Raw genomic sequence first — 27,069 nt, 5'->3', positions numbered from 1 at the left:
ATGATGCAACCAGGCCATGGCTAGGGTCTACTTAAACACGCAGACAAGTAAGGGTACTACTTTTCAAAATGTCAAGTACTAATTAATGTGGAACTAGGGAAGGGGGTGCTTTTAAATTCAACTATACATTCAGTTCAACTCCTTTTTTCTTGTCTTTTGAATTTGATCTTTCATAGATATATTTGCATGCTTCGAGCCATGTACAAACGGAAAACGCATTTGCGTCAGTGGTGAAAACTTTTGTCTCTGTAACGCTGGATGGACGGGAAAACTTTGTGAGATTGGTGCGGATTTAGTTCCTATCTTTTTTAAATAAACTCATGCACAAGTTGGTATCGATATCGTATATAGCATTTTCATTTATTTGATGAAAGATAAAGAGAAATAAAGATTATGCATTTTGCAAGGGCCATATCGGGAATCGGACCCCTGCCATACTTTAATATTGTAGTCGGGTGCCTTTAATAGACCACAACACCTCGCTGTGATCGAATGTATTTAACGATGGAGGTGCCGTGGCCGAGTGGTCTAAGGCGCCTGGCTATACATGAAAAAGTCTGGGGTTCGATCCCCGGCCGCGGCAGCTATGCCCCTGCGCAAGGCATTTAATCTACAATGCTCTTTTATCCTACTTTCAAATAAATGGGAATGCTATAATGCATTGTTGTTAACTAGTTGTGAACTTGTTAAAAAAAAGATAACGATTGCTCTTTGATCAGCGCAAACTAATTCTCAGGTTATTATTTCCACGGCTTTTAACTTGAGCTGGCGCTTCTAGGCTTATATTGGTGCATTCGATTAATAGATACCCATTCACCGCACCCTGGTGAAAGGCAGCACAGTGTGGGTCATCGCGCCGATTGAATCCACGACCGTCTGACTGAAAGGCGAGGGTTAAACACCACTCCACCACGGCGCCCTTTTAGATTTCAACATTCCTTAGTTATTCTTAATAATATATGTATGTGGAAAGCCTGATTTTTTTACAGCCTTAACCTGTGAGTGTTGTCCACTGTGACTCCACTTTTCCTAACTGATTACCCTTAAATGCTGACACATTCATTGGATGTCTTTTTAAGCAATGTTTACATTGGGTATTAAAGGCTAGCACTAGTTAGTGTCCGTGGAGGAACGTAGTCTAGAGCCCACCGCACAGTTTACCATAAATCTGTGATTCGATTTTGGAATAAAACACAATAGAACATTTTACTTTGTAATGTTCGAAACTATGCTATCTTTCTTATAATAATAAAACCAAATGTAATATCTAGTCGTAAAGACATCATAGCTGTCACACGACTGGCAACGGTTTGAAAGCATTTGGCATTCACTCACAAATAAACGCTTGCAATCATCAAAAAGTGATATTTTTAATCATTAAATAAGACCCTCGTGTTTGAAACTCTTATGAAATAGGCAATCAGCTATTATGTCGTCCCTTATCTTGTCATTCGTTTGTAAATATGTAGCCATGCCAACGTCGCATGCCAACGTCGCATTCAATCACAGTCAATAACTATTACTAAGAGTCAATAAATATTTTCATGGATCTTATTCCTAATTCAACAATCGATAATGATGTAACAATAGTTGTACCTATATTTATCCGATCTTCAGAGATAAGAGACTGCTTTATTCGGTGTACAAACGGAGAATGCATGAATGGCACAAATGGAACATGTGCCTGTAATGACGGCTGGACAGGAGAATATTGTGACATTGGTAAATAATTCATCACTTTAACATTTAAAGTCGGATGATAATTATGATAATGGTAATATTTTATAATAATGATTATAGTATAATATTTGTTTTTAAGGATTTGTACTACTGCTGTGTTACTGCCACTGTTGCTTATACGACTATTCTAAATCGTGGAAATAATTTATGGAGGATACATGGTTAAAGATAAATTCCAGTTCTGGCAACGATCTCAAAATGACTTTTTACAGAATCTAATATAATGACCACCCAGGTGTCTGTTTGTATGAATAAAAAAATATGTGCCAAAGGATTCTGAAAGAAATTGTGTCATTGCTGAGAAATAAGCAAAATAAGCGCGGATTCGGTCACTTCCGTCGGGTCTTTATTCCAGCAATAATAATACACTGTCCCACGTGCCGTGTGCCTATCTGTGTTAGTGATCTTCAGTGTGAACGTTAATTTTTTCAGCGTAGATTTCAAGATTTCACAAAGTTCAGTTTATGTTACTGTACCAGATCTAGATCCTCGATGATATACTGACAATTAAGCCTGGTTTTACAGACTCTCCCATGAAATCAGTGTTTACTGCAACTACTGGCATTTCTCTTTAAGTCATAATTCATTGACATATTGATGGTACATATTGTTCGTGTATATGTTGTTGATATTATATGACATGTGTATGGGAGGGTGTGTCATATCTTCCAAAGAAATTTGGCTTTAAACTATAATGTAAGAAAGTGAATCTAAGCTTGCTGCATTAACTACAGAACAATTTTTTTCTAGTTTATAATTTAACGCGTGATTTACTCTTTGTTTTTACTGGTACACAAAATTCGAATCCATTTTTCTACAGATATTGATGAGTGTGCTGATTTTCCGTCAGCTTGCATGAACGGGGGGTTTATGTATCAACACAATGGATGGTTATTCGTGCGACTGCCCTCTCGAATATACTGGCACCTTGTGTGAAATCGGTAAGAATTCAAAAATGTCCAAAATGGAACTTGCAGTAAAATATATATACTTTCAATACTGGGCAGACTAATATTTACCTTTAATGGTCAATCGATCCATCATATATCACCGTCAGATTGGGGTCAAATATCCCCCCCTCCCCCTCCAAAGGGACACTGCAATTTAAATGAGACTTCCAAGCAGTCTGCAAGAAAATATTTGAGTCAACGGTGCTCTTGTATCTTTATTTCTACTCAGCTTGAAATTTGACATTTTGACAGTAAAAAGACATGCTCAAATTATTTTATGCAAAATTCGTTTTGTATCGTAGTGTAATACATGTATGTTGTAATAAACTGCCACCATCCTTCATTAGAAATTGCTTGGCATTAGAATCGATATCAATAATGGTATTGGCTGTGAGGGTAAGGAATTACCACGCCTTTTTCGAAATACCATTGGGCCACCGTCGCTGGACTATTTCAGTTGATAAATGAATCGGTATGTTTTCGAATTGGGGAATTTGGGGGATTTCAGAATAAGTGAAAAGAAGAAAAATAGATAATATCAAAAAAGGTCAAATTCGTAATAATAGCATTTTCTCTGAAAAAAAAATGTTTCAAAACACAACCTAGAGATGCTAGACTGTGGAGATCATGGGCATATTTCATGTATAATGGACGGAGGGCTATGCATTGATGGGACTACTGCATTCTGTATCTGTGACGACTGGTGGACAGGAGACCACTGTGATATTGGTAAGATTCTTTTATGTGTTTATTACAAGAATATGCCTAATCCTTGTCCTAGTCATAAGAAGTAATAGTAATTTGACAAGAATCGCTTGTGTGTATTTACAGTAGTTTAGGTCATATTTGAGTCATCAAATAATTTTGCCATACTTTCATGAGGATAAGGCTAATTTCATACCTGCATTGTACAAAACATTATTCCTTTCACGCGCAAATTGTGATTGTGATAATAAGTCGCTATTTAACATCTCGCTCCATTTTCTATTGACCCCCTTATTTTAGGATGTGCGAGTGTGAATTAATTCATGGGTCACTAAATCTGCTTCATCATTTCCATATAATTGGTAGTAATTTATTCAAAAGCACATTTGACGATTCCGGGAACTTCCACTGAAATTCAATAAAATTGTGATTCAGTATCAGAAAAAAAAATGCTTTTGACGCGTAGAACACTGTAATAGCATACACCCCCCCCCCCCCCCATTTCCCCTTCTTCGATCACGAGGAGTCGATTTTAACCTACAGGTATTAATACCTAAATTTGACTATTGATAATATAAGAAAAAAAAGTATTTGATTATCCCTGATGGAGCTGGTTATATTATAATCTTCCTACCTCTAATGAATAATTCCGCACTACACTTTCTTAAACGTATTTGTAAGCAATACCAATCTTAGCATTGATCTTTTTTTTCTTCATTCATACGGATTATAGTCTATAACTAGTAAAGTGATAGAAATAATCGTGACACTAAAAAAAGAACAAGTAGTTTAAATTACTTCAACTTTGATAGTGGATAAATCAAGCTGAAGAGTCAGGAATCCTTTCTATATATGAAAGAGTCATAACCCCAGTCAGCTTTACCTCATATGGAAAGCCATGGAAAGCCATGCTGGTCATCGTTTCTAACTGGGGGATCGAGGGGAAACTTTAAGTGTGACTGTCACAAAAGAGAATGTACTGGCAGTTAAACACACATAGCCGAATGCATCACCTTATAAAAGTAACTTTGTTCTTAAGCGTCCAGATACTGCATGCGCCGTAAGCTAGTGTTTTAAAAGATAAATGCCAGTTGGTAACGATTTCAAATGACCACCAAAGTATTTGTTTGTATAAAAAGAAAAAAATATGTGACAAAGGATTCTGGAAAAAAATTGTGTAATTGCTGAGAAATTAGCAAATAACACGGGATTCGGGTCAAGCGTCTGGCCAACATTCAAGCAATAAAATACATTGTCCCACGTGCGCCTTTCTGTGTTGGTGATCTTCAGTGTGAACAGTTTTCAGCGTACTTGTAGATTTCAAGATTTCACAAAGTTCAGTTTATGTTACTGAACCAGATCTAGATCCTCGATGATATAATGACAATTAAGCCTAGTTTTACAGACTTTCTCGAGAAATCAATGTTTACTGCAACTACTTTAATTTATCTTTAACTTGAATACATATTATAGGGGCGATCATACATCTGGATGTAACCCCCCCCCCCCCCGAAGATTTGTCATTTCACTTTCGATGAGTTTCGTCTATCATAAATTTATTTTGCGTTGTGACTAACAAAGCACAATGCGCCTTACCAATTGGATATGAATTACTCAAACTCTCTAATATAGGGGTTCTGAGTGCATCTATCCAGGCGCAGATCCAGCCGAATTAATTGCGTTCAACTTCGGAGGCCATGAACCGTGAACCGTCATCTCTAAACCGACGATGTGTAATCGCTCGCTTTAGTAAATGATCAAACAGTTTAATCAAATACCCGGCTTATAGACAAACTTATTCTCTCTGCATGATCTATAATTGGGGCGGATATGAGGGTAACACCATGAGCAAGACGCAATTAATCAGTTTATAAACATCGTATTATTGTATTTTTCTTTTTCAGAGATGGATTGCGACCCAACAACCTGTATAAACGGACATTGTGGGAATGTAACGAATGAATGTGTCTGTGACCAAGGATGGACTGGTCACTTTTGTCATCAAGGTGAGTTGCAGTGACCTGAGTGTTCTCAAGCTCAGCGCACTTCAAAATATATTCGGTCTACGTCTGGTCTGCGACGGGGCGAAGGGAAATGTGACCCCACGGCTCCTGTCGGCTTGATGTTAACACGTACATTATATCTGTTGCTATGGCAAAAAGCAAAAAGCGCATGCGGAAGTCGCAGACAAGTATAGTCGCATCGCAAGGTGTACGGTGTCAAGGTGTACAATGGGGTATGTTGTCACCTTGTGATTCATCTCACCTCACTCATACCGCTGAATCGGCTTTTTTGTTGCGTGTAAACGCGATTAACTTGCATCGTCTCTCTGTGCAGAATCGGCAATTTCGCACCACCAAAGTAGTAGGTTCAAAATCGCAAGCCGAAGCAGAATAGGCTTCTTTTTCTACGTGTAAACAGAAAGCCGATTCTGCATCGGCAATTGACGCGCATTTCATTTACTTTACCATTCTGACGTACTTGTAAGCGCACGGATCCAGCGTTGTCTTCATTATGAGGTATATTGTTGGTGCGTGGATAATTTCAGGTTTTTGCCACGCGTGCCGATTCTGCACCGCGAGTTGTGACAGCGTGTAAACGCGGTGCAAGATAAACCAAAAGCCGATTCACGTGTAAACACGGTATAAGTCGCAGACCAGTCGGGTCGTAAAGGCGACCGCTCTTTACGATTGGCCTGCGACTCAATTATGAAATAAAACCTAGTAGAATTTGAGGCTATTATTGAGACTTGGAATATCTTACTGTGTGATGTTCGAAATCATCGTACGAATTACCTATACTCAAAAATGTGACTATGCTATCATCCTAATAATGAAACTAATTTGGCCTTTACTCCAAAATAAAGGCTTGCAATCTTTCAAAATGGTTATATTAGTATTCTTTCAATTAATTTTAACCTCAAATAAAATGAGGTGTTCCATTCAAATTTTCTGAAAATGAGCTAAATGCGATTTGTTCCAAAATCGGATCGCAAACAGTCGTAAGGTGTGCGGTGGCTTTTAGTAATAGTATTTAATACGGACATTCCAGCATATCAAACCTTGACGTTCAAGAAAAGTGAAGAACGATTGAAAAATATTACTGATGTTTTCTAAATGGGATGTCACGTAGATTGCAATGCAAACGATTCACTCGAGGGAAAATGGTCTGAATTTATAGCATATTATCCGTTAACATAGGGCAGATGCATATATGCCCTATATATGCATCTTAGGTAGTAACTACTTTTGCTAATAAGCCCAACAATTGCTAACTGTCTGCTAGCATTTGCTGAAGGATTTATTGGTAAAAAGCGTATGCATAAAGCGATTGTGAGTTTAAGCATCAGAGCAGCTTGAGTGTTTGCTTCACTCTAAAATATGAAGTGCTATATTAGCTCTTAAAGAGCGTGTATAGTGACTGCACTTCGGATTGCTGATTTGTCTAGTTCAATATGAGTGCTGATTTGTCTAGTTCAAATTTGAACTAGACAAATCAGCACTCCGAAGTGCAGTCACTTTACACGCTCTTTAAGAGCTAAATTAGCACTTCATTTTTTTAGAGTGTTGAAAAGGGTGTTCACGGTTTTTTTTTATATATGCACCTGAGAGAAAAACCCCAAGTTGAAGAGTAGCTACATTAACATGATTTACTCCTAGATAGTGCAAACTGAACGCCAGCTTTATATATTTTATAATGATAAGCAAGTTAAACATGTTAAAGGAATAGGTTGACACCACATCTGAGGAAAATATGTTACAAGAGAGGCGTGGTATTTTGCACTGCCACACCTTTGCATTGGAGTTCCGCCGCTCTTCTGTGAGTCACATTCCCACCAGCGTGACGTTGATATTGCTCAAATCGCTAGCTATTGCTTTCTGAAGGCAAGAAAATGGTTTTTAAGCACGAGCAAAAGATTATGCATACGAAATAAAGCAATTGCTAAGGCATGACCTTTTGCTTGGCTTGCAATTGCTTTTGTTTGAAGCAATTGCTTGCAAGTAATTGCAACTTTTTTTGCATGTTACCAATTTTACTTGACAAGCAATTGCTTGTTCTTGAATTGCTACCGTTTTATTCATGTGACCCAATGAATTGTGTTCATAAGGCCTCTCTCGACAGCATCTTGCATTTTCGCTAATCTTTTGAAGGCCTACCTGTTGATCAATCAGGGTCTAAGCTGTAACGAAATCATGGTAATGAACGTTTAAGCCAGTATGGCGACACATGTAGGCCTTTGTGACCCGTTTAGCAATGGCATTTTTTTTACAAAAAATATCCATTTTTTTTTTGGGGGGGGGCGGGGGGGGGGGGGGTAACACAAATCGTCCTTCATGATAAAGAATTTGAAATCTTTTATTCTGGATCTTTCACTTAACCAGTCACATAATTGATGATGAAATCATAATTGATTGATTGATTGATTGATTGATTGGTAGATTTTATTCGTGAAGAGTATCACAGGTGATTACAATGAAATCGAAGAATACCATGACAGGATAACCAATGAAAGGCGAAAGGCTTATTTCCAAAGGGGTCCTCATCGCCACCGACTTGTATATTTAGATAACCATGAATCATCATTTATGCATTTTAATCGACCGATGATTAGTTATTTACAAATTTGTATTACAATCCTGATGCATATTATGTTCACTTTATGTTAAAGATATCGATGAATGCTCAACTTCTCCTTGTATGAGTAATAAAAGTTGCCACAACGAAGATGGAGGTTTTTCGTGTTACTGCGATCCAGGGTGGACGGGGACACACTGCAATGATCGTAAATACAGTGTGTGCGGGTGTGTGTGAGCATGGGCATGTGTGTGCATCACTGCCTTCTTCCTATTCTCCTATTCGCATTATGGACATTCTTCGTGCTTGTGCATGTTCTGTTCTGTTTAACAACCGGGCAACATTAATTTCTTGTTCTAAATTCCTATTACAATCCGACACACTTTGCATCATTAAATTGCAGTTTGTTGTTTCATCCAAAAAAGTTTGAGGGGGTCATGTATGTGGTATCGGGCAAAATTTATTAAAACCTTCGAGTGAGCGAAGTGAACGAGCAAAAATTTCGACATTTGTATTACAAAAGTAATATAATATTTTCCACTTTCCTGATTTTCCTTCCTTTCTTTTCTGGTCGCATGAACAATTTGTAGGGGCAAGCGCATACAAAGCCTCAAGCTACTGTCTTCTGTGCTGCTTCGCTTTATTGTCTCTTTTATTTATTTTTTTTTGCATTTGTATGTGTTCTGAATTGTTTAACGATTGGACAACGTTAATTTCTTGTTCTAAATTCCTATTACATTCCGAAACACTTTGCATCATTAAATTGCAGTTTGTTGTTTAATCCAAAAAAGTTTGAGGGATCAGATATGGCGTATCGGGCAAAATTTATTAAAACTTTCGAGTGAGCGAAGTGAACGAGCAAAAATTTCGACATTTGTAACACAAATTTCATAATAATTTCTCCCTTCCTTCTTTCTCTTGTTGCACCCACAAATGTAATAACGCCCACAAATTTAATAATACTTTACCCAAAAATGTAATGACGCCCACAAATGTAATAAATTTTGATCGCCCACAAAATAATGTTATAATGACTTTACCCACAAATGTAATAAATTTGAAGGGATTTTTGCGAAGCCGTTCGAAAATAAAATCCTATAGTATAGCGTTCATATAGCACAAGGGTGCAAAGTTATTTTTCCAGACCAGGTTAATTAAAAAATATAATATAAATCCTAAGTCTTTTTTCCAGAACCAGTTGTGTAACATCCCTTCCTTTTTTTCGTGGTTGTGAACAATTTGTAGGGGCAAGCGCATACAAAGCCCCATACCACTGTTTTCTTTGGTGCTTCGCTTTATTGTCCTTTTTTTGCATTGTGGATACGCATTTTTCTTCTCCCTCCTTTTTTTTAAGTCTTTGACCGAGCCTTATTATTGTATATGGTTCCTATAGGCTTGCGCCACGTCCACTGTCCTGATTTCATTATTTCAAGGTTTTTATTTCCCATTACTTCGTATTTTTTAAGACAAAAGTGGTCATCCTAAAACTAATTCGAAGTAAACCATTTTACCAAAAGACAATGAGTTCTTTGTTTTATTTTTCATTTTGAATTTTTCGTATACTTAACTTCAAGAACGAAATTTAGTCTTTAACTTAATTTTTAAGTCAATAAATGTCCACCTTGAATATTTTAGTAGGCCTATGCCATTACTTCGACAAAGGGGGTCTTATAGTGGAAGGCAGTTCAATATAGTTATGAATTATGTATTTCAAGGGATATCAAGCTATTGATTACAATCACTGGCGTACCTAGGATTTTCCAAAAGGGAGGGGGGGGGCAAAATTTGGAGGATATTTCGTTCGCGAAAAAAAAATTACAAGCCCCCCCCCCCAAAAAAAAAAAGAAGAGGTCTTCAACCAAAAATCAAAGATTTCTTACCAGAAAAAAAAGATCTTCAGGTTCAAAAGAGGGGGTACTCGTCTGTTTTCATTGCATTTAGTGATTACAATTAATATTAAGTTAGTTTGTTTCTTTATGTGTCGTTTTCTCATGTTAATTATTGTATTTTCCCATCTATTTGAAAGAAATTAGAAAAAAAATATTTTGCATTCTTGCATTCATGGACCAATAGAAATACTTCAATCTTGAATAGGCAATTTCTAAACAAAATTCGAGTAATAACCTTCAACAGGGGAAAAATACACGAATAATTATAAAAGAACATCTTCAATGTGTGTCGTTTGTTTGATAACAGGGAATGTGACGCGCCTCGTTGGAGGCACCATGAGTTCTGAGGGTCGAGTGGAAGTATATTGGAAGGGTCAATGGGGAACGGTTTGCGACGATCACTGGGATTTAAGTGATGCCAACGTGGTCTGTCGGTCGCTTGGCTTTAGTCACGCTCTTGAAGCAGTCATATACTCCAACACATTCGGTCAAGGGAGTGGGCCAATTGTTCTTGATGACCTCTTTTGTTCCGGAAGTGAAATGAACCTTTTTGAATGCCCGAGGGTGCCTGGTACAGGCATTGGAAGCCACAACTGTCGACATGTAGAAGATGCAGGAGTTCGCTGTTCCGTACCGACAGGTATAACGACTGTTTTCTTTCTTTAAAATATGTATCTCCACACAGCAAAAACTGTTGTGTTAACCGGTGTACATATAGGACCACACCAGTTATTTTACACCGGTGTTAAATTGGATGTGTTAGTTTTACACCTATATGTGTCATTACAACACCTATGGTTGTTGCATTTACACTCTTTGGTGTTATGTTCAATCTCTATATAGGGTGTAATTTTAACATCTCAGTGTGTGGTCCTCTATTAACACCAATTAGCGTCAGTTTTAACACCACAATTTTGACAGTGCAAGGACGCAAAGTAAAGGGATACTCCAGGCTAAAGATATTCATATTTGAATAATTAAATTAAAATTCACTGAGAAAAATGCTGAAGATTTCATCAAAATCGGATAACAAACAATGAAGTCAATTTTAAAACTCTGCATTATTCCGATGAATAGATCTAGGCATGTCTTCATGAATATTCATTACATGGGCTGAGGATGTCACATCCCAACATTTGTAAACATGGTAAATGATGTGTCTCCAATATTATGAAATAAGTTGCAGCAATACACATCCTATGCACTTAATAAGTTGTCAATCCAATTGTTAAGTTGAAAAAAACTTAATTTTATTTAAAATAGAAAAGTGGGGTATGACATTATAAGCCCAAGTAATAAATATTCATGAAGGCATGCCTAAAACCGTTTCCCGAAAAAAATGCAAATCTTAAGAATTCAATAACTTCGCTGTTTTCCAATTTCGATCAGTGTTTCAAACATTTCGCTCTCTGAATTTCTTTGTTTACTGAAATATAAATATCTCCAGCCTGGAGCATCCCTTTAACCAGTTAACGCTTATCAGTATTGAGGGTTCAAAGTAGACATATATTTTAAAGGGATTGTCCGGGCTGAAAATATACACAACAAAAAAGTAAGTCCCCCCTTAGACAAACATCAATAATTTCCGAACCACTGGGAGTTTTTGATATATTTTTACATGAGCGTGTAGGTAATTTTATAAGCTACCCTCTAAGTAAATGTTATGGATGTATTTCACGTCATGCTTCAATGAGCACCGTCATACGGCAAAAATGTCACTTTTCAAAAGTCACAAGCAAAATATGATGACTTTGATTCCATTTTATTGGAACTAATTCCACATTCTCATCATGAAAAATAGTGAGAAGTACTTGAAACGAGTACTCCCTAAAAGACGATACAACTTTTTGGCTAAATTTCACGGTTGAATAAACACAAGTCCAAATTTGTTATAATTGGATTTTTACACATTTCTATCAATAAAAATGAAAGAATATGATGAAATTTATTTTGGGGAAGAGTATCTTCAACAATATTTATCGTTTCACGGTTCAATGAACATTTATTGAAAACAAAAAGTACGTTTTTCAAATATAAGGAATTATTTTTTTATTTTGGTAACTGAAAACGATCTTCTCTCATTTTTTCGTTATATTCATGACCAATTAACATGCTTCAATGATTCAAAGGCGTTTAAATAAACATTCACGCTTGAATGAACATGTGGAATGTGACTAGCTATTTTTTACGTTATTGGAAAAAATGCAATTTTGTAACTATGGATATCTGTCACAAACCTCCTTGCATACATGTAGTTCATTTTATTTGATTTTTATGAAAATCCCGATGTTTAATGCATCAGTGAGCACACAATATTCGAAAATTATGCAAATGAGAAGAAAGTTCAAGGCCTTGGCCCCACTCTATGCCGTATTGAATGGTTATTTTGGTGTGCGCGTCTTTTGGATAGTGTTACTCTGAATCCATATGCGCTGTTTCATGAAATAACTGTTGGTAGAAGTAACAAAAACCGTCCATGAAACAAACCCTCATTTCATATTTGCTAAAATATTAACTTTCTCTCTTATAGACTAGTGTACATTATGGGTGCTTATGTTTAAGAATAAGTAATCCCTTATTCAATATGATGGAACTTTTTTTCAAGGCTGCCTTTAGCAATGTCATTTGGCAGTAATGTTTATCAACCTATGGGCGGAATTCTGTGCAAAAATGAAATCGATTTGTTTATTCTTGGATGAGTGAGCACGCATGAAAGTTGGAAAATTTGTATTTTCAATGTCACAGACTCATTTTAAAGGGTAATAAAGTAAATTCTGGGGCAAATTCGGTTTCAAATATGACTTTAATTGCTGCTGTTTTATCATCCATCATTTCTATCACCACATACTTTCCGAACTTTAAACATTTTCATGGTTGAGCGAGCACATTCGAAAACTTAAGGCCTGGTCACACCGCCCGAGCGTTGTTGGAGCGGTCATGGAGCGGAGAGAAAAAAATCATCACCGCTCGCTATCGTTCACCATTTTCGATTTCGATTGTTTTTTTTTTTAATTTTTATCCCCAATTTTGTGAGCGAAATTCGACCCTCTCTCCCTACCGCTCCACGACCGCTCGAACAACGCTCGGGCGGTGTGACCAGGCCTTAATTAAGGAATGAATACTCTTCATAAATGTCTTTTTTCCTAATAATTTCTCATGATCAGTTTAATTTATGGACAAATCAGTGGTGGATCCAAAATTTCAATATGGCGGAGGGGCCCATAATCGGGGGAGGCACAAACATTTTCAAATTTTAACATGATTTAACAAGTTGTAAAGGATACTACCATAAGCCCCTATAATAATACGTCACAATGCAGGGGCCGCGGAACGTTTTTCAAGGGGGGGGGGCTGAGCCAAAAGTGGGGGGGGGGGGAGGGGCTGACCATGCAAAAAAATCATAATCGTATGGTCATTTTTGTCTCACCTGCATAGCAGAGTGAGACTATAGGCGCCGCTTTTCCGACGGCGGCGGCGTCAGTCAACATCAAATCTTAACCTGAGGTTAAGTTTTTGAAATGACATCATAACTTAGAAAGTATATGGACCTAGTTCATGAAACTTGGCCATAAGGTTAATCAAGTATTAATAATATCCTATTAGAGTTTCATGTCACATGACTAAGGTCAAAGGTCATTTAGGGTCAATGAACTAGACCATGTTGGAGGAATCAATATCAAAATCTTAACCTGAGGTTAAGTTTTTGAAATGTCATCATAACTTAGAAAGTATATGAACCTAGTTCATAAAACTTGGACATAAGTTTAATCAAGTATCACTAAATATCCTGCATGAGTATTATGTCACATGACCAAGGTTAAAGGTCATTTAGGGTCAATGAACTTTGGCCAAATGGGGGTATCTGTTGAATTCCCATAACTTTGAAATTTTATGGATCTGATTCATGAAACTTGGACATAATAGTAATCAAGCCTCACTGAACATTTTGTGCAAGTTACAGGTCTCATGATTAAGGTCAAAGGTCATTTAGGGTCAATGAACTTTGGCCGAATTGGGGGTATCTGTTGAATTCCCATCATAAATTTGAAAGTTTATGGATCTGATTCATGAAACTTGGACATAAGAGTAATCAAGCATCACTGAACATTTTGTGCAAGTTTCAGGTCACATAACCAAGGTCAAAGGTCAACGAACTTTGGCCGAATTGGGTGTATCTGTTGAATCACCATCATAACTTTGAAAGTGTATGGATCTGATTCATGAAACTTGGACATAAGAGTAATCAAGTATCACTGAACGTCCTGTGCGAGTTTCAGGTCACATGATCAAGGTCAAAGGTCATGTAAGGTCAATGAACTTTGGCCATGTTGGGTTTTTTTTTTAATAACCATCATATCTCTGTAAGTTTATTGGTCTAGTTCCTAAAAAGTGGACATAAGAGTAACCATGTATCACTGAAGATCTTGTGCGAGTTAGAGTAGTTTTCAAAGTCAGCACTGCTGCTATATTGAACCGCGTGATGCAGGTGAGACGGCCAGAGGCATTCCACTTGTTACATTTTTGTAAATGCTTTTGGAAAAAAAAGTGGGGGGCTGAAGCCCCGTCCCCCCCCTCCCGCTTCTGCGGCCCGGGCCCCTGCAATACATTGTGCTCACTCAACCATGAACGTACGATATCAAAATGGTGTGTGGAGTGGCTAAATAATGGATAGTAGAACACCATAACACCATAAAATTCACCTAAAAACAACTTTTGCCCAACTTTGTATTTACACAATCTGAAGAACTACTCTTGTGACTTTAATCTTTAATTACTCATGCATGACTCAACCAATCAATTTCATTTTCCCCAGGAGTTGCTTAATGAGTGTAGAAAACCACCTAAGAAATATCATATCTCAAAATACTTCCGTTCAGAAGTTACAGCAATTTGATTTAGGGGGACTTACTTTTTTGTTGTGTATATTCTAATCTAAATAAAAAGAGTAAATTTCACATTGCAAAATGCTGAAAATCTCATCAAAATCGGAATAACAAAGAACAAAGTTATTGAATTTTAAAGTTTGGCAATATTTTGTGAAAACAGTTATATGCACATCCTCTTGAATATTCATTAGATTGGCTGATGACGTCATTTCCCCCACTTTACTTTTTCTTTTATTATTACATGAAATCATAATTGTTTAATTTTTTCATACATGTGTAAGTGATGTGTCTCCATCATAATGATATAAGTTGCGGCCATACATGAATAATCAATTAGTAGTCAGTTGTTGACTTCTTGGTAGACAAATCTTTAATAAACCTAATTTCATTTAAAAAATACAAAAGAACAAGTGGGGATATGATATCATCCCAGCTAATGAATATTCACGCAGACATGCCTAGAACGGTTTCAGCGGAATAATGCAAATGTTTAAAATTCATTAACTTCATTATTTGTTATCGATTTTCATCAAATTTACGGCATTATGCTTTATGAATCTTACTCTATTTGACGGACTTTGTCATGAAGAACAAGTTCGTGGACACATCTGTCCAGAAAGCTGGGGTTCCCGGTTTTCCTAGGTGCTTGGAACATGTCCAGATGATCTGGGAGTCAATCCAGAGGTGCAAACGGGAAAAGAAGGATGTGGATGTCATATGGTTGGATTTGGCAAATGCTTATGGGTCAGTACCGCACAGCTACCTTAGCTTTGTTCTGGAATTTTTCTGGGTGCCGAAAGTGACCCAGGAGTTGGTGCAGAGCTATTACAGTCATTTCCAGATGAGATTCACGACCCGGACTTACACGACAGAGTGGCAGGCATTGGAGGTTGGTATCCCGATGGGATGTCCAGTCTCGCCGCTGCTGTTTGTCCTGGGCATGGAGGTGTTGACCCGCCGCGAGTCCTCAGAGATTGAGGGGTTCACGCTGGCTGGAGAGGTCGTTCCCTCTGTCAGGTCATTTATGGATGACCTGACGATTGTGTCGGTTAACGAGTCCCAGGTTGACTTGTTCACAATTCATAAACTATATCCATAAACTTTGAACGTTATGACAGCAACAGCAATTCAATAGTTACCTCAAACATGGCCAAAGTTCATTGACCTTAATGACATTTGACCTTGGTCATGTGACCTGAAACTCGCATAGGATTTTCAGTGATACTTCATTACTCTTATGTCCAAGGTTATGAATTAGATCCATAAACATACAAAGTTGTGATGGTAATTCACGAAATATCCCCGAATGGCCAAAGTTCATTAATGGTTACAGGGATACATTTTTTATCTTTGCGGTTTTTATTCGTCACAAAAACAATCAAAGTATACAAAACATATCGTTGCACTTCAATCAAACAGGACATTGATTCAAACTGTGAATAAGTACATACAACATATCCCAAATAAATTGTGTACTCAAAATAGCAACTTGTACCCTAGTCCTGACAACAGGACGACCCATTAACCGAAAAAGAAAAGGGGTACGGTAATACCCGCCGGTCCGCCATGTCCGCTGTCGTCCTGGCGGCATCGCCGGGGTATAGCGCAACCCCCAAAATATGGCATTTTAATGTATTAACATGACCGAAAGTATGACATAAGAAGCACTACTACAACATAAACAGAAAATATAACAAACTAAAAAAACGATTAACATTTTATGACATTTCAATTTATTAACATGACCGAAAGTATGACATAAGAAACACCACTACAACATTAACAGAAGATAAAACACACTCACAAAAGATCATACATTGCGAAACTGGTGCTTATCGCTTTTAAAAGTCTAACTACCCAGTGTAAATCAATGTTATATTACAGCTGAAGGTTTTTCTTTAAAGTCAATATGAATCAGAAGCCTAGTATTAAACCACTCAAAGTCCTAAGCTACTCATATGTCGGAAGGTGAGCAGTGCAGTCTAGCCCTCAAATCACTAACCAAGTAGCAAAACGAAACGTTTGAATTTCATTATACAATGAAGAGCTAACGCGCAAAAGGGGCTAAATACATTTGTTATCATTTGGATATTTCTATGTTTAAAGAGACAATCACCATTTGCATCAAACTGGTTACAATTCAACTTCTAAAAGTTTCAAGAAATTTATGAAAAATGGACACGGAATTTACGTTTTCATGCAAAGGGACTAAATCCGAAAAACTTTTTATGTAAAGGGGGCTAGATCCCCCTTTTTTAAATCTTCATAAATCATTTTTTTTTCCATTTCACCACATTCCATGTTTTCATTCACGAAGTTCTCTTCCGACGTTTGAGAGTCATCAATATAGGTTATAAAAATTGAAGTGAAAATCCTGCAGATGCATTTTATTTCATATGAATCTTTAAATACATTTTTGCATTTAGTCCTTTTTTTCATGAAAGTACAGAAGGGTGATAGCTGAACGAAATATTCGACATGAACATTATAGTACTTCTTTCGTCTCCTACCCGTCCTATTGTCGGTCAAAATGTTGAAATTGTTCACTTTACTAGTTACAGGTGGAACCTTTGCCTGAAAGAGCAACAACTTGACAATTATTTTTAATAAAAGGGACTGAATCCATAAAATTTTGATCATCAAAGTATCATAATAAGATACAAGACATCTGCAGGATTTTTGTAATTGTTATTTCTGTAACCTATATTTATGACTATTAGAAAAAGTAAAGAAACTTTCTGAAAAGAAACATAAATAAATTTTGGTTTAAAAAATGTTGATTATTTTATGAAGAATGTATTTAGTCCTTTTTGCATTAAACTATTCAAATAAACTAGATATGTTAATTAATTTTAAAACATTTTCTGAAAAGTTATGTTTTAAGACAAGCTTTTATCAACAGTAAATGAGCTACCACAAACATTTACTCTTCGACTCGCTTCTCCGTTGATATGCTTGGTCTTCATTACGTTTTCTCGGCATGGTATTACTTTTTTTTGATTTAGGATATAAAATCATGACTCCATTTCTCGGGGTTTTTTTTCTTTTTGAAGAAATCTGTGATAAGCCATGTCAGAATGATGGCGAATGCATATTCAATGAAGGAAGATCCGAGTGCGCGTGCGCAAACGGATGGAACGGAGAGTACTGCGAACAAGGTTGGTTAGAATCCATTTAATAACAATTTGTACGATTTAAGACACCTGCAGGACTTTGTAATTGTCATTTCTGTAACGTATATATTGATGACTCTTAGAAGTAGTAGAGAATTGTTCTCATTGTAAAAACTGTGGTGTTAAAACTGACACCAATTGGTGTTAATAGAGGACCACACCCTGAGGTGTTAAAAGTACACCCTGCAGCTTAAACATAACACCAAAGAGTGTAAATGTAACAACAAAAGGTGTTGTGATAACACCTATAGCTGTAAAACTAACACCACCAATTTAACACCGGTGTAAAATAACTGGTGTGGTCCTCTATGTACACCGGTTAACACCACAGTTTTTGCTGTGAGGAAACATAAATTTTGGTAAAATAAAAAAGAAGGTTGATTATTTTATGAAGAATAAACAAAAGTGTATTTTGTCCTTTTTACATGCAAACTATTCAAATAATTAATTTTAGAACATTTTCTTAAACGTTATGCTTTAAGACAAGCTATTATTAACAAACAGTAAATGAGCGACCACAATCATTTACTCTTCGACTCGCTTCTCCGTTGACATGCTTGGTCTTCATTACGTTTTCTCGGCATGGTGTTACTTTTTTCTGATTTAGGATATAAAATCATGACTCCATTTCTCGTTTGTTTTCTTTTTGAAGAAATCTGTGATAAGGCATGTCAGAATGATGGCGAATGCATATTCAATGAAGGAAGATCCGAGTGCGCGTGCGCAAACGGATGGAACGGAGAGTTCTGCGAACAAGGTTAGTCTGGTTAGAATTCAGTCAATAAAATTGTACGATTCAGTATGTATCTACTATCATTGTTAAAAAAAGATCTCGTACTATAGGCTGTATAAAGAGAATCAAACATTTCCTTCCGCCTAGGATTCTTAAAGAATTTATATGTTGCCATGATTTTGCCTAACATTGATTATTGTTGTACATCTTGGGGGAGCTGTACAAAACCAACAAAAATAAGATACAAAAACTGCAGAATAAGTATGCCCGAATAATTTTGAATAAGGACTATCTTACTCCCCAACATTAATTGTTGTCTACGCTCAAATGGCAAACAGTGGAGGAACGTATTAAATATTAATTTTGTGTTCTTGCTTTTAAAATACAAAACGATTTAGCCCCAGCCTATTTGGTACCACTTATCTGCAAATGTAATGTAACTTATAAAACACGATATTCTGAACTATGTCTCTTTCAAATACCCTGCCCCAGGAGAGATTATAAAAGAAAATCTTTCGAATATGTTGCTTCCGGCGTATTTAGTTCTCTCCCTTGTGATATACGAAAATGCTCGTCCCTCCATGCATTTAAAAAAACACTTCAATTCATTAAAATTCTGACTGTCATGCATGAAATTACACTGAATAACTTGATGTTAACGTAGTAATTCCTTTAGTAATTGTTAACTCTATATCTATATAATATTCTGTTTTTACTCTATCATGGTACAACTACCTACATTGAATTGCTATGATGTTGAGTTATTTGTTAAACCGCAGTGAGCCTTTGGAAAGCAGTTTTGCATAACTGAACAAGTCTACCCTGCAGTATCAAATAAATAAAACCAATAAATAATTATAATAATAATAATTTTAAAGAATCCTGCCTGATAAACCATTTTCTCTGTTTTTAAAACGATATGAAATAAAATGGTAAGGTTAATATTTTAAAGAAAAAAATCAACAAAGCAAACACCTTATGAGACTACCAAGACTGACATGATTAGATTACCCCCTTTTCTAGTTCTTCAAGAAATCGCCCAGGTGGCAAAACGTATGACAGTACAAATCAACGAACGTAGAGGGCAGCAACACATAAGCGTGTTGCTCTAAGGAAGGTCAACTCAATACGCGCATGTAACTGAGCTGCGCGCATATTTTATTGTTCATGACAACGAAATCAAATGCCGATCCAATACAACAACAAATTAGTAGTGATCAAGAAAAGAATATGAAAGAATATGACTACAACGATATCAAAAATAACATTGAAAATTACATTGAGGAATATGCATACATCTGAAAACATACGTTGATATTTGAAACTTTACAAATACTTGTTTTAGAAACTAAAATCATTACCAATTTTTTTTTAGGTGATTTGCGCCGAGACGATTTTGTGACCTCTCGCAAAGCATTTCGGGATTGAATATGACCACCTTATTCTCTCTGAGCTCTTCGCTGAACCTATCATCACTTTATGCTTAAGCTCCGTATGTTCCGTCCTCTGCTTAGATCTAAACCTCTAGTCTAGCAATGGTAGTTGTTCTGCTAGGCGGAACAGGACGTGGCGACCAACCCGTCGACGAGCATTTATCTGCAGCCCATAGGCCGTGACTCATTTAAACATTAGAACCGGCAGCAACGCCGATGGGTATTTAAAAATGTTTCACATATACCTATCAGTAGTATGTTACCATGTCTTTTCACCATTTTCCCCAAAACTTCTAAATTTAGATCTACATTCCAATCATAAATAATGAAGTCTACATCTAACTTAGATCTTGATCACTTGATCATGTTGATCGATAGACCCAAGTCTAAAGTCTAACTAACTACACAAAAGCTTTGACCATGTAGTCTCGATCTGTGTGTCGAAGATGTTGTTCCAAACTGGATATCTAAGTAGATCTAGATCTCGCAAGACTTGTTGGTAGGAGAAAGTATATGCAAAAAAAAATTACAAAAAATAAAAAAATAAACTCAAAACAAACGGAACTCACCTGTCTATGCGACGCCTAGACCTGTACCATTTTATTTTGAGGGTTGGTCCATGCAAGCCCCGATGCTCGATTTGGTTCAATTAAGGCCAGCCTGCGTGGGCTAGATCTAGGAGTCTAGGATTTTTTTAGTCCGTATGCCTACAGGGTAAGTTCCTTGAGTCTAGATCTAGAAGATTAACTGTTTAAAAATGTTACCGTTAGGCCTTATCGTTAGACATGAAATCCTTAAAACTCACTTTAGAAAATGCATAAAATCACGACAGGCTCAGTCACTTTGCTCTGTCGCTTCGAAATTGCTAAAACGAAAATTGTAAAGTTACGCGGTCTACCGGCCAAGCCCAAGCCAGGCCCAGGAAAATTTACAATTTGCAATATGATAAACAAATCATGTAAAAGTCTTAAAAACATTTAATTGCAGAGAATCAGTGGTCAAATTAAGATATGGATGCTATCAAATCAACTTTTGCCCCAATCAAGAAATTAAGTCTAATCTACCTCCCAACCCTACTATAGGCCTACCCTAACTTACTGGGTAAGGTCTATGTACGCAAAACGATGTTGTCACTCTCTGCCAAACGATGTAACATTGCAATCAGTTTGCCTCAATTGGCTGATTTTTCGTAGAAATTATTGAAGAAAACCTGGTAAATGTGGATAGGTGGCCGTTTATTTAAGCAGCATAGTGCGCAGCCAATGAAATGCATCCGATGTATGAAGGGGGGGGGGGGGGGTTCGTCGTCCATGGTCTCGGACTCCAAGTTGAAATTTAGACCCGGATTTCGGGGATACAGCGCCTTTATTCCCGATTTATAGACTTCAAAGTCAAATAACATTTAAAGTTTGAAATCTAACCTTGAACAATCATCGTTGATAAACATGAGCCCTGAAGCCATTGCACTTCAAATCAGGCCAGGCAAATAAGACGTCATTGTCTATGTCGCTAGAAGATCTATGACGAGTCGCCGAAGTCCCAGTGCATCATCAACGTCACTAGCTAGCTACGCGACCGGCCCAGACTCGGTGCACCCAGGCCAGAAAAAATGACCTCGATTATAACGGTGGTTTAGTGGTGCAGCGAAATTCAGCAGAAGAAAATAACAGACCAAAAGTATCCTCGCCGTAGACTTAATATAATCCAAAATGAGGAAAATGTCAAAATCATGATTATTTAAGCTAAATATTTTGTAATATTACTACCCAGAATAACCGATCAAAAAAAATCATTTAAAAATATTTAGGATTAACTAATGAAAAAAATCAACTCTACAAAGTTCCCCAAAACCCACCTTATTTTTTTTTTAGAGTGGTCACAGAATTCGAGCGGAGTTGACCTTGCTTAGAGCAAGACGCTTCTGTGTTGCCCTTCTCTACGTTCGTTGGTACTAATGTAGTGGCAAATTCACGATTTCATAATACGGAGTATAGAACCAAAAAAGGGTAAATCCTAAAAGTCATATTCCAACCAAAAAGATAACATAGTTCTTAACTGAAGGGGCCCCATTTTCTTTTTCATCCTCTTCTCAAAGGTAGGGGTACATTTGTAAAACTGGGGTAGTCTGCTATGCATTCTCTTAATGGCTCGTGAGGTTGGATCTCAGCGCTCTGCTGCTGGTTTGCAAAGCAAACCAGCCTGAAAGGGCAAGCGAAGCGAGCCACATCTGCAGCCACAGTAGACCTAGTCTGCAATGGGGTTTCCTTGAATCAGCTGTGGTACACACACTGCAGATGTGGGTCTACATTGTAAAACTAATCAGTGGCGTACCTAGGATTTTTTTAAGGGGGAGGGGGGGGGGCAAATTCGTCCGCCATAAAAAATGAAAAAAAATGTTCTTCAACCACAAATAAAGGATTTCTTACCAGAAAAACAAATTGTCAAGTAAAAAAAAATTTAAAAAATTAAAAAAGGACTTCAAGTTCAAAGTAGCGGGCCACTTGTGGCTCGTCAGGGGGGACAGGGATACATCCCTTGCATGGGTTGTGACTCGTCAGGGGGAGAGTCTGCCCCTCTACCCCCTATTCATTTATTCGTCGTAATGAGCCAACAACTTTGAGGGGGTGAGATATTAAGTTTTTGGCAAAATTTATAAAAGTTGCGAGTGAGCGAGCAAAAAAAATACATTTTTAATCCAAAAGTTGGTCATGAAAATGAGGGCAAGCGCCCAAAGCCTCTCATCTTTACCCCCACAGTACGTATTACGCACACAGTAAAAAGAAAACGCCCCCTTCCCCTGATATAAAGGAATAATGCAATATCAACTTTGAAATTCTTAATTTCAGATACGTCTACAACTACTACAATAACAACGGAAACCACAGTTGATCTCACTGCTGACTTCGAGGGAAGGAGTGATATGCCTGAACATGCTATTGGTAAAAAAAAAAAGTTTAACCTTTATTTTGTCTCGCCTGCATAGTAGAGCGAGACAATAGGCGCCGCTTTTTTTCAGACGGCTTTGTCAACATCAAATCTTTGCCAAAGGTTAAGTTCAAATATCATTATAACTATAATTAAGGGTTATCAAGTATTAGTGTACATCCTGTCTGGGTTTCAGGTCACATGACCAAGGTCAAGAGTTATTTAGGGTTAATGAACTTTGGCCAGGTTGGGGGAACAAAACTCTTATTTTTGTGACAGATTGTGACATAACATTTAAAAAATATGGTATTTCAACTTTCTTTTTTTTGTCTCACCTACATGTACATACATGTACATGACATAGCAGAGTGAGACTATAGGCGCCGATTTTCCGACGGCGGCGGCGTCAACATCAAATCTTAATCGAAGGTTAAGTTTTTTGAAATGACAGCATAACTTAGAAAGTATATGGACCTAGTTCATGAAAATTAGACATAAGGTTAATGAAGTATTATCAAACGTCCTGCCAAAGCTTTAGGTCATATGACCAAGGTCAAAGGTCATTTAAACCATGTTGGAGGATCCATTACCAAAATCTTAACCTAAGGTTAAGTTTTTGAAATGTCATCATAACTTAAAAAGTATATAAACCTAATTCATGAAACTTGGCGATAATAATCTGATATTACTAAATATCCTGCTTGAGTTTCAAGTCACATGACTAAGGTCAAAATTACCAATACAACTTTGAAAGTTTATGAATCTGATTCAGAAAGCGTGGCTAAAAGAGTAATCAAGTATCAATGAACATCTCCTGTGAGTTTCAGGTAACATGACTTAAGTCAAAGGTCATTTAAGGTCAATGAACTTTGGCCATGTTAGAAGTAAGCGGCTGTCAAAATTTTCAAAGTATCTGGATATAGTTTATGAAATGTCGACAAAGAGTATTAAGTATCACTGATAAGTCTTAGGTCACATGATCACGGTCAAATATCATTAAGGGCCAATGAACGTAGTGTTGTTTTATTATATGAATGGTGTTTTTTGTGAATAATTATTTTTTAACAGTTTTCAGAGTCAGCACCGCTGCTATATTGAATCGCGTAATGCAAGTATGACTGCTCTCCTTTTTATTCTTGGTCATGATTCTTTTTTTTTTTTTGGGGGGGGCTCAATTCCCTCATCTTTTATACGCCATCGTATGTATTACCCATACGTTACAAATCGTAAAGAAAAGGATGTGGCACTCACCCCTTGGGATCCAAGGCTCCACTCCCGAGATAAAGATCCTGGACATAAAACACCCCATCCCCCTCATATCAAGGAATAATGCAATATCAACTTTGAAATTCTTTCATTTCAGATACATCTACAACAGTAAAACCAATAACTAGTACAGTAACCATGGTAACAACAGAAACCACAATTGACCCGAATGCTGACTTCGAGGGAAGGAAAGATATGCCTGACTATGCTGTTGGTAAACTGCTTTTTGATGCTTTTTCTTCGAGACCTCAGTCCATTGAATGATAAAATTTGTTGAGAGTATGACCAACCTTGGCGAAGATTTATTTAGCACTTTCTATAAATCATTATTTTTTATTCTCATCCTGAAGGCTCATCTTTTCTGTTGTTATTATATGCGTTTGACTACCAAATCATTCTTGTTTTTATCTCTTCTTTAACTAGATTCCGTCGGTATTCTGAAGTCTGGTTTAAGTTAAACCTAGGTTTAAAGCTGTGGTTTAAGTATGGATAGCCAATTGTTACAAAAATCACCAACAGTAGAAATATCATGTTTAAGCTCATTTAACTCTCAAATCATTCATAACTGTTTGGGAAGTATAAATAAATGTTTGTCTTCATGATCAGGAAAGAGCACAGTAAAGTTAAGAAGCATACAACTAAATAGAAATTTAGACACATCTGACTTCCCATAATTTTATCACAGAGTTAGATCATGGTCTAAGTTAAACCTGACTTCAGAATACGGGCCAGAATCTTTATTTCTTTTCTCTTCTAGGCTTGCTTACTGTTGGCATTGCAGCTATATTGATATCCATACTCCTCGTCTCTGTCATCATTGTTAAGAAGTTCCCACAAATTACCAGGTATGAATGGCTTACGGTTGTATTTTAGGGCATATATTCTTGATAAAATTGTTTGAGGAATGTTTTTACATTTCCACATTATCAGTAGTTAGTAGTAGAAGTATAACTAGCAGCATAGTATTAGCACCAGTAGTAGTAGTAGTAGTAGTAGTAGTAGTAGTAGTAGTAGTAGTAGTAGTAGTAGTAGAAGTAAACATAGGCGTAGTTGTAGCAGAAGCAGCAATCGTAGTAGTAGTAGTAGTAGTAGAAGTAAACATAGGCGTAGTTGTAGCAGAAGCAGCAGTCGTAGTAGTAGTAGCAACAGCAGCAGTAGTCGTCGTAGTCATAGTAGTAGTAGTAGTAATAGTAGCAGTATTAGAAGTAGTAGAAGTTATTTCATGCTATTTTTATGATTTTGAATATTGTAGAATAGGTGTTCCATGTCTCTCTAGCAGTACTCGCTTTTATGCAGAGTCCTTTTATAAAGTACATATGGCAATTTACCCTGCATCAATGTATTTTGAAATGATTTGGTAGTAAATTCAGTTCAGTTCAGTTCAGTAGTAGAAGTAGTAACAGCAGCCGTAGGGGTAGTACAGACGGCATTGTAGAGGTAGTAGTGGTATTTCCAGCAAAAAAGTAATTGACAATGATCCCTTATAGTGTTTTTGAAAACTTTGCAATGTATTAGCTAAGCGTCTATTATCCTATTAAAATTTGGTATTTTGAGAGAAAACATTAAGCTTTCAATACGCTAAAACATTCATGCCTATAATAAAAAGTACGATATTCTATAAAACTATTTAGAAATGTGTAAATTGGATGGATTAGATTTATCTCATCGAATTCATACATCGTTTTGGGAAATAATTGGCAATGATCCCTTAATGTGGCTTGGAAAACCTTTTTATATATTAGGTAGGCGCATATTATCCTTTGGAATATTGGTATTTCGAGAAAAAGATTTAGGCATTCAACACGCTAAAGCATTCATGTATATTCAAAAATTATTATTTACTATAAAACTATTTAGAGATATGTAAATCGGACGGAATAGACTTATCTCATCGAATTCATACATCTTTTTGGAAATAATTGACAATGACCCCTTAATGTGGCTTATTTGTATGTTCATATTTACTTCGTCACTGTACGTTCAACAAAATAAAAACAGCATGATACACATTAGAATTCAACATAAAGAATGACAACATTATATAAATATAGCAAGAAGGAATTTTATATATACAATTAAAAAAAATCTTAATGTATTAGCTAGGCGTCTATTCTACTGAATTTCGAGAGAAAACATTAAGCATTTAACACGCTAAAACATTCATGTATATTCAAACATTAGTATGTATTATAAAATTATTTAGAGATATGTAAATCGGACGGATTAGATTTATCTCATCGAATTCATATATTGTTTTTTAAGGTATCATTTTATAGGCTTTTAGGTCTTGGACATTTTTTATCATTCCATTAATCATTATACATAATTGTATTCCAGCAACAGGAACGTATAACAAATTAGTCATTGCATCTTCATGAGAATTACACACAGCCCTTTCATCTGAACTTACGTGCCACTAACAAGCATTTAACAGATTACTAATTCTTTCAAGTTTTTTTCTGAAGTTACACCCAATCTTTAAGTCTGTACAGAATATATTGAATATTCCTTGTTCACCCTATAAAATGTCACTTTGCACACACATTCAAAACAGTTTAATATACATTTCCAAAATAACAGGTAAATTGCAAATTAGCATTTGTACTGGTTACCAGTTGACAAAAGAATATCTTACAAAGTTGCACTGTTAGTTTTAAGTGCATGCATAAAATGGCACATGAATACCTATATAGTTTACTTAGATCCCCACACCGGCCCCATTATAGATTTCGTTTTAGTGAAGACACTGCAATTTTACACATTCCTAGAGTTGTTTCAAAAGGGGGAAGCTAGT

The 27,069-nt window shown here is 36.6% G+C and overlaps 1 protein-coding gene across 1 annotated transcript; it reads left to right on the top strand.

The window, feature by feature from the left end:
- The first annotated feature begins 1,564 nt into the window (after positions 1-1,564).
- Positions 1,565-25,148, top strand: LOC121430595 (neurogenic locus notch homolog protein 2-like). Its single transcript, XM_041627913.1, has 10 exons — positions 1,565-1,722; positions 2,561-2,681; positions 3,297-3,419; positions 5,300-5,401; positions 10,167-10,499; positions 17,799-17,903; positions 18,571-18,675; positions 22,931-23,023; positions 24,373-24,489; positions 25,033-25,148. Exons 2-10 carry the CDS (start codon positions 2,624-2,626, stop codon positions 25,146-25,148), a joined length of 1,152 nt encoding a protein of 383 aa, XP_041483847.1. The 5' UTR covers positions 1,565-1,722; positions 2,561-2,623.
- The last annotated feature ends 1,921 nt before the right edge of the window (positions 25,149-27,069 follow it).

The sequence above is a fragment of the Lytechinus variegatus genome, chromosome 17 (genome assembly GCF_018143015.1).
Source record: "Lytechinus variegatus isolate NC3 chromosome 17, Lvar_3.0, whole genome shotgun sequence".
Classification (NCBI taxonomy): Eukaryota; Metazoa; Echinodermata; class Echinoidea; order Temnopleuroida; family Toxopneustidae; genus Lytechinus; species Lytechinus variegatus.
Note: the sequence above shows the minus strand (reverse complement) of the source record. Positions and strands in the feature narration are given on the sequence as shown.